Source organism: Spermophilus citellus (genome assembly GCF_964194105.1).
Source record: "Spermophilus citellus genome assembly, chromosome: 3".
Lineage (NCBI taxonomy): Eukaryota > Metazoa > Chordata > Mammalia > Rodentia > Sciuridae > Spermophilus > Spermophilus citellus.
Window position 1 is genome coordinate 6189262 of NC_138184.1, and position 16470 is coordinate 6205731.

General features: G+C 41.9%; 2 protein-coding genes across 2 annotated transcripts; both read right to left on the bottom strand.

Moving 5' to 3' along the window:
- Positions 1–396: 396 nt before the first annotated feature.
- LOC308645738 (olfactory receptor 7G2-like) lies at positions 397–1347 on the bottom strand (the record flags this gene model as incomplete). Its single annotated transcript, XM_081288151.1, has 1 exon — positions 397–1347. One exon carries the CDS (start codon positions 1345–1347, stop codon positions 397–399), a length of 951 nt encoding a protein of 316 aa, XP_081144277.1.
- A 6539-nt stretch (positions 1348–7886) lies between these two features.
- Positions 7887–8825, bottom strand: LOC308645921 (olfactory receptor 7G2-like; the record flags this gene model as incomplete). Its single annotated transcript, XM_081288378.1, has 1 exon — positions 7887–8825. One exon carries the CDS (start codon positions 8823–8825, stop codon positions 7887–7889), a length of 939 nt encoding a protein of 312 aa, XP_081144504.1.
- Positions 8826–16470: the final 7645 nt, after the last annotated feature.

A 16470-nucleotide genomic window follows, 5' to 3' on the forward strand; every position in this document is an offset into this window, starting at 1 on the left:
TCCCCAGGACCCATTGTCCTCCTTTCTCCCTGGGGCTGTTGTTCCCCCTTCCTCCCCAGAGGTGAGGAGGTTTTCCAAATCCTTCGGTCTCGTTGTCCAGAGTTTGCCTTTCTCAGAGAGTGCACGAGAGCACAGTTTGGTGACACGAGAAACACGGCTTCAGTTTCTGCTTCTCTGAAGCCCAAGCAAAGAAAATTACTTAAAGAACTTGAATTATGTGTCAAATATCTCAAGTTAAATAAAAATCATACTCAGGTTTCAAGCCAATTTAAAATGCACATGGTCATTATTTTGTCTCATTCTTTAAGAACAATGTAGTGATGGAAGAATAAGGTATTCCGTTGAACCAAGAGATCTGTCACTGGGACTCACCGGATCCGGAAGCCCAAATCCAAGTCAGACAATACATCCTAGAAGAGGAGCTCTCCTTCCTATGAGCTTCCTCAAGGCCCCCTTCATGTCCCTGTTCCTCAGGCTGTAGATAAAGGGGTTCAACATTTGAGAGACCACAGTGTACATCACTGAGGCCACTGCAGAATTTCTGGGGGAGTCAGTCACTGCAGAGCTGATGTACACTCCAAAACCTGTCCCGTAGAACAAGAAGACAACCGACAGGTGAGACCCACAGGTGGAAAAGGCTTTATACTTTCCTCCTGATGATGGCATCCTCAAGACAGAAGACACAATGTGAGTGTAAGAGAAAATGATCCCAGAGATGGAAGTAACAGCAAGGAGACCAGTGACCAGATAGACCAGGAGGTTATTGATGAGGGTGTCAGAACAGGCCAGTTTGATGACCTGAGCAAGTTCACAGAAGAAGTGGGGGAACTTCAGGGCTGTGCAGAAGGAGAGTCTCAGCACCATCAGAGTGTGGAGGAGGGCATTCACAGAGCTGATGAGCAGGGAGAGTAGAATCAGCAGGACACACAGGCAGGGGCTCATGATGACACTGTACCTCAGTGGGTAACAAATGGCCACATAGCGGTCATAGGCCATCACTGTTAGGAGACAATTTTCTAAAACAATAAAAATCAAGACAAAGCAGACCTGGGAGAGGCAGCCTGTGTAGGAGATGTGCTGATTCTGTGCTTGGATGTTCACCAGCATCTTGGGGACGGTGGTGGTGCTTAAACAGATGTCATTGAAGGACAGGTTGGAGAGGAAGAAGTACATGGGGGTGTGGAGGTGGGGGTCAGAGCTGACGGCCAGGATGATGAGCAGGTTCCCCAGGATGGTGACCAGGTACATGGACAGGAACAGGCTGAAGATGAGGGGCTGCAGGGCTGGGTCATCTGTCAGTCCCAGGAGAAGGAATTCTGAAACAGCTGTATAGTTTCTAGTGTTCATGTTGTTGAGAAATCTGAAAGAAATATTGGGTAACAAGGAAATGTATGGGCAAAAGCAGAAACACACTTAAAAAAAACACACCTGCAGACAAATGGTCTTTTATTTCTAGAATTCAGAACTGTATGAAAATGAAATTCTGCTTTTATGCCACCCTATCTCTGGTACTTGGCTAGGGCAGCCCTACCAATTAGTACACTCACAAATTAACTTCTCAACAGCTGTACAATATCCAAGTGAATCTCAGAATATGTTAAAACATCATCATTGCTGTAAAGAGTTCAAGATGAACTTCACGCAGAATGGGGACTTCTTGTAGACAGCTCACAAGAAAGGCGGGGGACCCTGTTCCTCCCTCCCATTTTGCTTATCCCCCCCGCAACTGTTTCCAAGGACGAAATTCTAGTGACATACTTGCTTTCAATTCCAAAGCATTTCCTAAGCCACTCTGTATTACCTGGTTGGCTTCAAGAGGAATGGTTTCAGCATCTCAGAGCATTCACAGAGCTGATGAGCAGGGAGAGTAGAATCAGCAGGACACACAGACAGGGGTTCATGATATTGTGCCAGATATTAACTATAGAAGACTTGTCCTCAGGAAATGCAGAGAAACTAAATGAGTCAACAGGGTCCTGTTCCTGAGGAGTCGTCTCTGGGAAGAGGCCCAGTCACTGTGTCCCGATGAAACAGGTCTGTTGAGTGAGGTGGTCATGGGCTGACTCCTATGCTCTTTATTTCCCTGGGGCTCAAGATCCAAAGCTCCTCGTTAGACCAGTAATTTTACAATCATTCAGATCCCAGGAGTGCATATGTTTAAAGACCAAGAGGATAGAAAATAGAAATTTGGAATGGCTGATTTTCTGACCCCAGAGGTCACATGGACACAACTCAGTTCTCCACAATTTTTTTTTTTCTGATTGTCTCTGTTTTATGGATCTAGCCTTCAAAACTCAATGTTTTCCAGTATAGTTACTAATACCAGGAACACTGATTCCTGTTGTAGATGCAGCCATATGCTTTATATTTGTGGGCATAAAGAATGTAATTATATTGGGGCTGGGGATGTGGCTCAAGCGGTAGCGCGCTCGCCTTGCATGCGTGCGGCCTGGGGTTCGATCCTCAGCACCACATACCAACAAAGATGTTGTGTCTGCCAAGAACTAAAAAATAAATAAATAAATATTAAAAAATTCTCTCTCTCTCTCTCTCTCTCTCTCTCTCTCTCTCTCTCTCTCCCCTCTCTCACTCTCTCTCTCTCCCCTCTCTCACTCTCTTTTTTTTTTAAAAAAAGAATGTAATTATATTAACTAAGATGTCATGAAAATACAAACATCCAGGAAGTGTCTTTACCAATGTCACATGGATGTGGAATGAACCTTAATTTTTATTTTTTATGATTGCACAGATTATCATACTGTATCCCAGCATATTGTCCCTAATGATTGTATTGATTCTACTCAATGTTGATTGACAAAAATATGGATACAAAAATAAATTCATGATTATAATTCCATAAGAACTTAAGTCCATAAATATTTTTTTGAATCTTGTTGCAATATTTTGGAAAATTTTTGAGTTGAAGTAGAAAATTTTAATTAAAGTGTTAAATACAAAATCATCAAAAAGTAGCACAGTGCTGATGTGTCCGTATACTCAGAACATTTCTGCTCACTTTGAAACTTCTTATAATTAAGGACTTCAATAATTCCTTAGTTTATCATCACATTTTATAAACACAGCATCCAATCATGTTAAAAATGTTTAAAATAATGTTAAAAATCTCCCCCCCCAGCAAGAACTTACCTCAACTAAGCAAACAAACAAAAGCTTAGAGAGTCTACAGAATGGGAAAAGATATTTTCCACCTGATCCTCAGATGAGGCATTAACATCTAGAATAAATTTAAAAACTCAAAAATCATAAATGGAAAAAAAATCAAATAACCCATTTAAAAATGGGGAAAAAAGTAAACAAAAGAAGAAATACAGACGGCCAAGAAGTATATGAAAAAGTATTCAATATCTTTAGCAATTAGAGAAATGTAAATCAAAACTACATTGAGATCCAGGCAGAATAGCAATTCTCAAGAATACAAATAATTATGAAGTATCAGTGAGGACTTGGGGGAACAGTACTCTCATTATTGTTGGTGGGACTGCAAATTAATACAATCACTCTTGAAAGTAGTATGGAGATTCCTCATCAAACTAGAAATGGAACCACCATAAGACCCAGCTATCCCACTCCTTAGTATATATCCAAAAGATCTAAAATCAGCATGCCATAGAGACACAGCTGCATCAGTGTTCATTCTGTACCCTGATATGCACCTACACCGACACCTGCTGCTTTGATGAGACAGACTTCCTAATCACCACCTGCAGATTCAGTCAAAACTTTAAGTGGAGGGATTGTGCTTATTTTCTGTCAAGAGATAAGAAGAATGAGTGAAAAGATAGAATATGCAAGGTGTTGGGGAAAAAAGAAAAACCACAGCAACACGTTAACGTATCCCAAACTGAATACTATGATGATAATGACACAACCTCCCAACTTCAGTGTTCAGGCAGCCTGTGAACCTTCAGGACTAGCAACATCCCAGGACACTGGGAAATGCATGCCATCACAGGTTAATAGCTGTTCGATTTGAGGAAATTGAAATATTGGCTCAATACAAGAGGCTTGGCAGGAAACTCAGACTTGGCAAATTCCATGTTCTTGTTATGTAAGATGAACATTGTAGATGGATGAGAAAATATGCTTAAATTTGATAAGCACCTTATGTCTCAAATTTGGTCAAGGAAAGTTGTACAATTTAGCTTATAATTCTACTCCAGTGGACAATGGACCCAGAGAAAGGGACTCTCATTACTGCCTCTGGTATCATGTCCACATGTGATGCCTGCTTCTTATGTTACCATCTGGGGACTCAGAGTACATCAAGTCCTTGGAAGATGCCACCTCATGTAGGGCTCAGAGATACCTTAATCTCTGAATCTACACCGAATTCAATGTAATGAACCATAGTTCCTTTATGGCCTCAGGATATTAGGATTAGGGTTTTTTTTTTCCTTTCAAAACTAACAGTGGCTTTACTGATGATGTCTAATATCAGAACACATCCCAAACAATGACAATGATCTAATGATGTGCATTTTGTAAATAATGAAGCTGGGTAGGGTGGATGCTAACATGACCCCATAAGGACACAGTTTCCCAGGGAATGCCTCATTTATTCCTTAACCAAGTGTGGAAGGTCAGTGCATTTCCCTCCCAGGAGGTCAACCAGGGGGATGCAGCCCATGTGGCCCTAAAAATGGGAACAGGATTATAGGGATGACATTGGCCTTGATTCAACCTTACCTTGCCCTATCCACCTTCTACAAATTTCCTTCTTCTGAAACAGATCCAGAAATTTTTTGTTAAAACAGAATAAAACCTGGGGAGATTAGTACTCTGTTTTTGGCTTACAAGACCAAAGTATTCTTTATCCTCCTAGGGCTCTTCATTGAAAGAGCTGGTTTTCAAGTAAGCTAATTGTAGGTATGATCAAGAAAATAGTAGAGAACAAGAGGATCGATGGTAGTCTGCCAATAATAATTAAAGGGTGTTCAAGTGGTTCACCACCAATTCATGTGAATGTAAGTAAGTCAGCTAGTCATACTCAGAAAAGACATTGTTTGAGGGGTTGAAATATTATGTTTCACTGGTTGGATAGTTGGAGCAGGGAGACAGTGCTAGAATAAAAACTGAGAACACTAGTGCATGAACCCCACCTAATTTGTTAGGAATGAATTTTAGAAGTAAGAATTTAAAATATCATTCTGGTTTGATCTGAGGTGGGATATTTAGAGGGTTGGCAAGGATACAGTTGCCTGAGTCTCCTAGTAAGTCATGGGAGAAGTGTACTATAGTTATTAAGAATATAATAAAAAATAATAATAACCCTAATATATCTAATTGTGTAGTAAGAGTGAAATGGTGTTTTAGCTGAGTCTGTTGTTACGTCTTGATGGAGTGTCAGACTCTGTGTAGAAATAGCAGGTGAACTATTACAACAGCTGGAAGGAAAAAATGGGGAGATGAAGTGCAAAAATCAGAGTCACTTTGTCAACAGAAAATCCACCTCAAATTCATTCTACTAGATTAGTAATGACACAAGGGATCGCTGAGAGGAGATTATTCATTACCTTACCCCTCAGAAGGATATTGGTCCTTGTGGCAAGACACAGCCTATGAATGTTGTTGCTATGACTGCAAAGAGGAGTAGAATTCTAAAATTTCATGTTTCAATAGAGGTACAGGATCCACTATAAGGACCTCTGCCTACATGAAGGAATTAGCAGAATAGAGAAGAACAGAGAGGCACCATTGACATGCATATAAGGCATTAGTCATGGGTAGTAGTGAACCTCTCCCACAGACATGTACAACAGAAGAAAATGCTGTTATGGTGCGTGGTGTATAGTGTATAGGTAGGAAAGGTCCAGTAAGAATTTAGATGATTAGGGATATGCCTTAAAGGGATCCAAAGTTTCCCCATGCTGAGATATTGGATAAGGTTAGAAGGCCAATGAGTGAGCATTTCATTATTTTAATTAAAGGGTTGGTTTTGCTGATTTGGGTCATTATGGTTTCTGTAGTACAATAACAATGATGATTTTCATGTTATTAGTTATGGTTAAATTCCATATACAAATAATATCATATGCTGCATTTTTATTAAGTATAATTGTTATAATTTTATTAAGTATAATTTAGACATGTAAATGCTAGGTGACACTGATTAACACCAGTGACAACAATTATTAATCCCAGAGGCATGGAAGTGGAGGATGCAATCTTTTATTTTTAATGTCCTTCTGTGTCAGGGCACAGGGTAGCAAGGTCTTATAGAATTTTCTTCAAAAGAGCCACATTTATGGTGGACTAGGTTTAATTATTAGTGGAGGAATTGGATATGGGATTGTAAAATAGTTTGGTGGATTTTTCTTGGGGTTAATAGTTTTTAAAAAATATTTATTTAGGGGCTGCAATAATGTTTGGGTATAATACAGCTATCACTACAGAAGAATATCCTGAGACTTGAGGTTCTATTATGATTTGAAGTGCTTCATTGATAGAACGTTTAATAGTATTATTATTGGTTCTCTTATGAATGTATATGATGATCTGGGAGATGTTATTCAGTTTAAGAATTTAGAACATTGGATTATGTTTGATAGAGATGAGCTTGGTTTAATTCATGAAGTCTACAGTTATCACAGCTTTATATAGTTATGGAAGTTGATTGATGATTGTAGCCAATCAACCCATGCTTGGTAGCATTTTTCTTATAATTGAAAACACCTGTGGGAATTAAAGAATAATTCCTAGGATTAAAATGATGGATGGGAGGAATGCTCAAAAATATACTTTGATTGGTCTTTTATGTTTAGAGTTGATAGTTGAAACTGTAATTTGAGTGTAGGCAATAGATCTCAAGGGTGTTTTTCCTAATCAAATTAGATGTAATAGAGTTGATGCTGATTTTGGACTAAAAGTAAATTGAGGTGGGGTGATGGTCAGTGTATAGGAACTGAAAACTATCTTAACATGGTTGTAATTAAGGGAATTTTGAATAATATTTGTTAATAGATTCACTTGTACTGTGATGGTAAAGCCTACCATGGTAGTCAAGGGGGCTGAAATTTTTAGGGGCAGTGGTGTGGATATGAATGGGGTATTTATAGGGAGAAATATTGATAGAAAGGAGAATTCCTGGAAAAATTCTGCCAGTTGTAAGGTGTTTAATTGAATTAAATAATAAAGATTTGTTTTCATTGATGCAGACTAGCGTTGAGATTCGTGGCTATCCTAGTTGAGCTAAGGAAATTAAGGTGTGTACTGTAGACAGCAGTGAGGGACTTGGCAATGCATGTGATGAATAGGCTCAGAGGTGGGTACACGACATGTGTGCTGACTCCACAATTAGGTCTTCAGAGAAGAAACCTGTTAGAAGGACATGCCTGAGAGGGCCAGGCTTCTGCTGATAAGTGAGGATGGTAAGGGTTAAAATAGAACTCCTATTTTTGAATGTCCTCTTTGTCATTCAGGTTATGGATAATTATTCCAGAGCATATGAATAGAATAGCTTTAAAAAATCATGGGTACAGACATATAGAAATGCTAGGTGACACTGATTAACACCAGTGACAACTATCATTAATCTGGGTGATATGGAAGTGGAGGATGCCATCTTTTATTTTTAATGTCCTTCTGTGTTGAGGCACAGGGTAGCAGTAGCTCTTAAGCATAGAGTGTTTGATCAGATGAATTCTGGAAGCAGAGCAATGGGATGGAGCATAGAGATGAAAATCACTATCCTATGTCACAGAGCTGGGCAAATGCCAAGTCAGATCAGAGCCCAGGTTGACATGTATTTAGGCGACCATCACAGCCATTGTGGAAGGTGTGGGGAGGGAGGACCAGGCATTCTAGCTCACCAGTACTCTGTCAGCTGATCTCCTGGTAGAGAACACAGCTCACAGCAGATGATAAAGTCACAGAGAAGAGGGTGACCCAGTGAAGAGGCTGCCCAGGGCTCGCTTCATTTCCCTGTTCCTCAAGCTGTAGATGAAGGGGTTCAGCATTTGAGGGACCACCATGTACATCATAGAAGCCACTACATTCTTAACGGAAGAGTCACTTACTGCAGAACTCATGTACACACCAAATCCTGTCCCATAGAATAAGGACACAACCGAGAGGTGAGACCCACAGGTGGAAAAGGCTTTATACCTTCCACCCACTGATGGGATCCTCAAAATAGAGGAGACAATTCGAGCATAAGAGAAAATAATCCCAGAGAGAGGGACACCAGCGAATAGGCTTGTTCCCCAAAACACCAGCAAGTTGTTGATGAGGGTGTCAGAACAGGAGAGTGTGATGACTTGAGTCAGTTCACAGAAGAAGTGGGGGATCTCCAGGGCTGTGCAGAAGGACAGCCGCAGCACCATCAGAGTGTGCAGAAGGGCGTTCACAGTAGTGACCAGCAGGCAGAGTAGAACCAGCAGGACACAGAGGCAGGGGTTCATGATGACCATATACCTCAGAGGGTGACAAATGGCCACATAGCGGTCATAGGCCATCACTGCGAGCAGACAATTTTCTAAGCCACCAAAGATCAAGACAAAGCAGAGCTGGGAGAGGCAGCCAGTGTAGGTGATGCTCTGAGTGTGTGCTTGGATGTTCACCAGCGTCTTGGGGATGGTGGTTGTGCTTATACAGATGTCAGTGAGGGACAGGTTGGAGAGGAAGAAGTACATGGGGGTGTGGAGGTGGGGGTCAGAGCTGACGGCCAGGATGATGAGCAGGTTCCCCAGGATGGTGACCAGGTACATGGACAGGAACAGGCTGAAGACAAGGGGCTGCAGGGCTGGGTCCTCTGTCAGTCCCAGGAGAAGGAATTCTGAAACAGCTGTGTGGTTTGCGGGTTCCATGTCACTGGTCAATCATACCAAAAAGGTCGGGTGAAAAAATGAATCAGGTGGTTTCTAGGGACGCTACAGCCTGCATCTCCTGAGTGTGCACATGTAACTCCTTGGTAACACTCTGGGCTTACCTTTTATGGGGTCTGGGAATGAGGACAGTACTGTATGTCTAAAAACATTCTAGGTGAATTTTAAATCCCTTAACTTTGAGAATAAGTGCTTTAAAAAAACAGAAAAGAAAGAAAAAACATTTCTCTTGTGAGCAACATGAATATGTAACATTGTCTAGAAACTGTCTCCCGTGCTCTCCTCAGCTCCTCTACCGTCCTTTCCCTGTACTGAGACCAACACTTTTCCATGCTTTGTACTGGATACTGAGACTGTAGCAAAAAATAAGACAGAGATTTCCTTTGAAAATATTTCCCTCCTTCAACAAAAACAAGGTGAGGATAAATGTATCAAGCCCATTTCCAGTACAAGGGTCTCTGCCTTTTCCATGACTCAGGATCCCCTGAAGGGCTTATCTAAGTACAAATGCCTCAGTGCCTGCTCCCAGGACCCTGCACCCAGAGAACAAGCCACAGACACCAGGAAGCAAGTTAGTGTTGCCCAGTAATTCACATGTGCTAGGCAGCGCTCTGTCCCTGAGCTACAGCCCCAGCCCTTAAATCTTTATACCAACAAGTCTAGTGTGTATGTTAGTTTTAATTGGAATTCTCTGGGCATCTATTTTTTGATTATTCATGACATATTAGTGCTTCTTTATTTAACTTAAATACACACTATTCTGCTATATTGCCACAATTTATTTCCACATTCCTTGGCTGGTAGTTGTTAAGGGGACTGCCTCTTTTTATTGATGATATGAGAGTAAAATGAACATGGTAAAATGAACCGCCTCAGAGGAAACGTGTCCTGCTGACACCGTGGTTGTTGGAAGTCTGGCCTCCAGAACTGCGAGAAAACAAACTCTCACTGTCCTGTGTCCCTCTTGCGCTAGTTTGTGTAGAAAGCTCAGGAGATGAACACACTGTCCGAGAGCCCTCCTCAGCACCCCACGGGAACTCCAGTCAGCAGCAGAACATTTAGAAACAGCCACTGTGTTTGAGGGAGGGCTGATTTCTGCTCAGAAGGAGACGCGTCCTGTCCCTGAGGACAGGATGAGGCCAGCAGCGTCTGAGCTGGTGAGCACTGGTGTGCGGGCACTCGAGGGCTTGTCCAGAGCGTGACGGACAGCGGACAGGGGAGTCGAGGGGCAGTTTCTCCTGATCTGAGCTCATCCTGTCCTCGCTGCTTCCCCAGGCTGAGCGCTCGTGAAACACCTGCCCTCCCTCCCAAAGCACCAACTGAGCAGCCGTCAGTTACCTGGCTGACCTCACTGGCAGTGGTGCTCAGCCTCTCACCTGGAGCTAGAGAAGTCCTGGTCACCCAAAGGTGACATTCCTAGTGAGAAAGCTCATCTTTGGGAGGAAGCCCAGGTGCTGCTGTCTGGCTGAGTCAGGGCTGTCCATGAGGTGGTCACAGGCCGACTCCTACAGTCTCTGTGTCCCTGGGGCTCAATATCCAAAGCTGCTCATTAGACAGCAGTCTTACTCTCATTCTGATCCCAGGAGAGAACATCCTTCAAGACAAACTCCACACCTCCTGACAGGTGGGGAGCCGAGGAAGGTGATTTCCTGACCCCTGAGGCCCCGCACACAACACCCCGTTCTCGCCATTGTTTTTTGCTCCCCGCTGTTAGATGGACTGGCACACATTTCTTTCTTTTTTATTTATTTATTTTTTTAGTTTTCGGCAGAAACAACATCTTTATTTGTATGTGGTGCTGAGGATCGAACCCAGTGCTGCACATATGCCAGGCGAGGGTGCTACAGCTTGAGCCACATCCCCAGCCCCCGGGCACACATTTCTTATGGCACTTTTCCAATAAATTCCTACCTTCCATTCCATCTATACACAAAAGCATCTCTATATGTGTCATGGTAACACAAAGTCTAATTCCAATATGAGTTTGAACATATGTCTTAAACATTAGTAAAATACTACAAATGCTAGCAAGGATATTCTAGAAAAGAAGGCACACCTAGTTTCTCCTTTTGAAAAATCATCACGTATTATCTAAATATTTGGAATTTTTACTCGGTATATTTTGCACAGTAGATTCTAGTTAATTCTCAGATGAATGTCGAGTGCAAATAGTTCAGACAGGGCTGTTACTCCCTATTGAAATTGTACTTATAACTTTTCCTATGCCACAATGTAATAAATTGTTGTTAATTATATTTGCCTTGATATGCCATTAAACACTACAATTGATTCTTCATTTCAAATAACAAGATTGCACCTGTTGACATCCCCTTTCATCTTCCCTCTGCTTTGTTTAAATAATTATCCCTGCCCTGTCTGCTGCCTCAACTTGCTTTGCTCTGAGATCACACCACAAAAAAAGATGCTGTCACTAGAAACCGTGCTCCAAGCTTGGCCTCTTTAGTTTCAAGCACAGACATTATGCTTAGAGAATTGAAGTCATGTGTTGGCCTTGCAGAGATGGTCATGAAACATTGGAAAGTTTCAAAGAAAGTGAAATTGCAGCTGGTCATTACATTATCTCCTCCTTTTAACAGAATGTGGGGCAGAGAGTATCAGGCGATTGACTCACCAGGAATCCCCTCACTGTGAATCACTGCAGAAAACCAAGTCCAAAGCAATGACACATCACAGGGGAAACATTGTCCTATACATGAGTTTCCTCAAGGCCCCCTTCCTGTCCCTGTTCATAGGCTGTAGATAAAGGGGTTCAGCATCTGTGGGACCACAGAATACATCACGGGGACCACTGCAGTCTCCCTGGTGGAGTCAGTCACTGCAGAGCTAATGTACCTCCCAAAACCTATCCCATAGAACAAGGGGACAACAGACAGGTGAGACCCACAGGTGGAAAAGGCTTTAGGCTTTTCACCCAATGATGACCTTTTTTAAGACAGAAGACACAATGTGAACATAAGAGAAAATGATTACAGTGAGAGAAAAACCAGCAAATAGGTCAGCCACCAAAGCTATCAGCAGGTTATTGATGAGGATATCAGAACAGGCCAACTCAATGACCTGAGCAAATTCCAGAGGAAGTGAGGGACCTCAGGGTCTATGTGGAAGGACAGCCACAGCGCATCAGACTGAAGTAGAGCATGCACAACACTAAGGAACTGGGGAGTAGACTCAGCAGGGAAGCGAGGCCAGGGCTGTTGATGGCCTTGTGCATCAGGGAATGTCAAATGGCCACATTGTGGTCAGAAGCCACCACAACAAGGAAATATTTTTTCAAACCAGTAAAAATAAGGAAAAAACAAACTTGGAAGAAGTATACAGTGAGTGATGCTCTGATCCTGTGTTTGGATGCTCATCATCTATGGGACTCTGGTGGTGGTTAAACTCATGTCCATAGAGGACAGATTGGAGAAAAAGTAATACATGGGACTGTGAAGGAGGCAGTCAGTGCTGACTGCTGGGATGATGAGCAGATCTCCCAGGTAGGACCAGGCACCTGCACCAGAAGAGGCTGAAAAGGGGCTGATGCTCTAGATCATCTGTCAATCCAAGAAAAGGGGATTCTGCATCAAATGTTTGGTTTCTAGCTTCCATGTCATGGAGGAGTCTGATAGACTAAGTAATATTTTAGTTAGCATTTTTACTGCTGTGACCAAAGTACCTGACAAGAAATGTGTAAGGGAGAGAAAGTTTAAATAAACTCATGGTTTTGGTGGTCTCATTCCATAGACATCCTATTTCATTGCTCTGGGCAGAGGTGAGGTCGAACTTCATGGCAAAAGATTGGCCAGAAGACGGAAGTCCAGGACATAGCAATCGGGAAGCAGAGAGAGAGAGCTCTGCTCATCAGGGACAAAATATAAACCCCCAATCACACCCCACGGTGTCCTACCTCAACCAGCCACACCCTACCTGCCTATGGTTACCACCCACTTAAACCATCAGTGGATTAATGCATTGATGAGGTTCAGGCTCCAGTAACCCAATCATCTCACCACTAAGCTTTCTTGCATTTTCATACACGTGAGATGTGGGGGAACACCTCATATCTAAACTGTTGATAGGCATGCGCAGATACTAAGGTCTTTAAATGGACAAGGTTTTAAAATGAATACCCAGGTGGAGTGAAAAGATACTAAAGGTATGGACAGCAGCAGTTTCACTTAGAATAGAATTTGAAAACCATCCCTGTGGACACATTGAGTTCAGACTTCTATATTCCAGAATTGTGAGAAAATAGATTTCTGTTGTGATGGTGCCCAGTCTGTGGTTCTCGGTTATGCCAGCCCTGGCAACGAAGAGACTCACAAACCCCCCTCGCCAACATGTCTATAAGAATTCAAGTAAATTTTGGAATGCTTTGTAACTGTCATCACACTGGAGAAGGGGCAGATTCCTGTACTGAAGGTTATGGGCTCTGTCCTTGAACAGGGTGAGACCAGACAATGAGAACTGGGTCAGTCCTGGGAGAAACAGGATGGAGAACGTGTCATGGGGTCCCACAGTGGACAGGAGAGGGGTGGGCCTGCTTCTCATCATGCCTTTTTTTTTCCTGATTCTTACACTCCTACCTGTTTCCCAGGATCTGATTGCCGTCATACACTCACCCCCTTCCAAGGCATTTGATAAGGGACTTTGGGTTACCTGGTTGACTTCAAAAGGAGCAATATCCAGCATCTCACCTGGAAATTGAGGGTGGAACCTCTGTCCTCAGGAAGTACCGTCAGACTAAATGAGCCAAAGGGGGAGTGTTCTCTTCTATATCAATAATGTTTACTGAACCTTAATTCCGGTTTTTGTGTTTTTCACAGAAGACTCATCTAGTGTAGGATTAACACTGAATGCCAAATATACAGACAGGACCACGACGCCCTGATTAGAACTTTATAAACAAATTTTCAGTCTTGTCAAAGAGTCTTTTTCCTCACTAATGGAGACTGTGAATTGAAATCACAGTTCTTTCTTTTTCATGGAAGGGTTGATTCAATTCCAAAGTCATCAAAAAGTGGTAATACACAGATGGATTCACATGCTTAGCGCATACGGACAGATTTCAGCTATCATTTGATGTGTGGAGATTCTGCTCCATGTGGGAATTCATTTTAAAACCTTGTCCATTGAAAAAGCTCAGTCTCTGCGTGTGCTTACAAACACATTTCACCGTATGTTGATTCATTGCTTCTCTGTGGTGCCAAGGATGAAACCCGGGGCCCTACAGGTGCTGGGTACACACTCTACCACTGAGCTCCACCCTCAGCCCACATAAGTCACTCTATATGAACTTTCAGTTTTCAAGATGCATGATTTAATATTTAGATCAAATAGCATCAAATATCTTCCTTCACATCTCAACCTTGGTCTCTTATAAGAAGAGGAATGGGAGATAAAATATCTAAAATTCTCAATGGGCTTATAAAACATGGGGAATTTTTCTTAAAACACAAAAACAGTGATAATGTGAAATAATAAAATTAATTCAGTTTCAAAAAGAATAAAAGGCAAACATGACATCGCAAATAGACAGCAGCTAGAGCCTGTATGAATGTATCTCTCTAAGCAAAAACACGATGCTATGTCCAAGTAATGAGGACTGACTCTTCTAGGAGACTGTAGCCAAGAACAACTATAAAGTTGTCTTTAATCAACGAATTGATTTGGTTTTGACTTGATCAAAATAGCTGTATGTATTTGTGAGGTACAATATGATGTTTTGTTTCTTTTGTGGATTGAGTAGTGATAACTCAGGTTAACTAGCATATCTGTCCCCTAAAATGTTGTCTTTGGTCTTTGGTGAGCACATTCATATTTCTGTCTTCATTTGAAGATATACATCTCTGTTAATTATGTTTACCTTGCTGGGCCAGAAAAAAACATAGCTCATTCTTCCTATCAAACCCTAACCCTGTACCTAGTGATCGATCTCCCTTTCTCTGCCCTCTCTCCTGTGATCCCTGTATCTGGTGGCCACTATTCTGTTCCCACTTCTATGATATCAGTTTTGTGAGATTCCTGCTCTGTGTGAGATCATGCTATGTTTGTCTTTCTATGCTTGACTTATCTCACTTACACGGTGTTCAAAGTATCCTGCATTTGTCACAAATGATAAAAATTGCATGCTTCCTCATGATAGGATAGTATTTATTCTATGTGTGTGTGTGTGTGTGTGTGTGTGTGTGTGTGTGTGTGCGTTTGATGCCTCTGGCACAACAGACCTAGGAATACTGGTGGAGTATTTTTTCACCTGTTTATTTCATTTTCTTTGAGTAGATACTCAAGAAAGGAATTCCTGGGTTGAGTGGTAGCCCTACTTTTAGTTTTGAGGGGAACCCCATAATATTTTCCATATGGCTGCAATAATTTAAATTCTCAACAAGAATATACAGAGTTCCTATCTCCACATCCTCACTAGGACTTGTTATGTTCTATCTTTTTCATGGTGTTCATTCTCACTGAGAATATGGGGTTGTATTGTCAAATACTTGCCCCTGTAAGTTGGTTGAAGGGAGCTACACTCTTGCTGGTCACAGAGGTACAAGCCTGTGGTGCCAGCTACTTAGGAGACTGAGGCAGGAGGATCACAAGTTCAAGGACTTCCCGGACAACTTAGTGTGACCCATTCTCAAAACAACATAAAAAGGGCTGGGTGTATAGCTCAGTGTTAGTGGGTCTCTGATTTCAGTCCCCAGTATATGAAAAAGGAAGAACAGAAAAGTAAGCAAGCTAGTTAGCAATGCCCAAAGGAAGGAAGACCTTGTAGCCAATAATTACTTCCCAAGTCAGACATGTTTCATTTTGAGGAAGAAACATGAAAGACAATATCCATTCAGCTTTATTCATAATGGCAATAAAACAGATACACAAATTTTATCAAAATTGTGAAGACTGAGTTTTTACTGTCACCATACAGCATGCAAAATAAAGTACATTAAACCCCCCAAAGTGATGGGCTCTCAGAGCTACGCCAATGAAAGTGACAATCAAGATGCAGAAATCATTTATGACCTTGACAACCAAGATGCAGAAATCATTTATCAAGGTCAAAGAGAAGAAAATGGTTGTAATCACTTGTTCAGCCATGTAAGAATGAGTGATAAGAAGGCCTTACTGTTCTGTATAAGGTTTAGGGGGAAGGATTATGGGCATTAGTATTAAAAACTGACCACAGGGCTGGGAGGAGCTCAGTGGCAGGGTGTCTGCCTGTGGTGTTCTAAGCCATGACGTCACAAAAAGAAACAGAAACAAAACTGGCCGCAGTAGTCGAATTTCTCTACTTCTCTGATGAGGATATATGTCATTACACTTACAGACTGTCATATCATCTGGATAAGATCATTCTCTGCAAAATCCTTTTTCAACATGAGTAACACCCACACACATGCTCACATTCACAAGTGAAGAGGATCGGGATATGGAAGTATCAATTTTAAAGCCAACATTCAGGGCTGGGGATGTAGCTCAGTTGGTAGAGTGCTTGCCTCACATGCACAAGGCCCTGGGTTCAATCCCCAACACCACCAAAATAAATAAATAAAGCCACAGATGACACAGATGTCTTCTACACAAATTCTTAGAGAGGTCTGTGATCTGTGGACCAAGTCAGGGCCCTCAG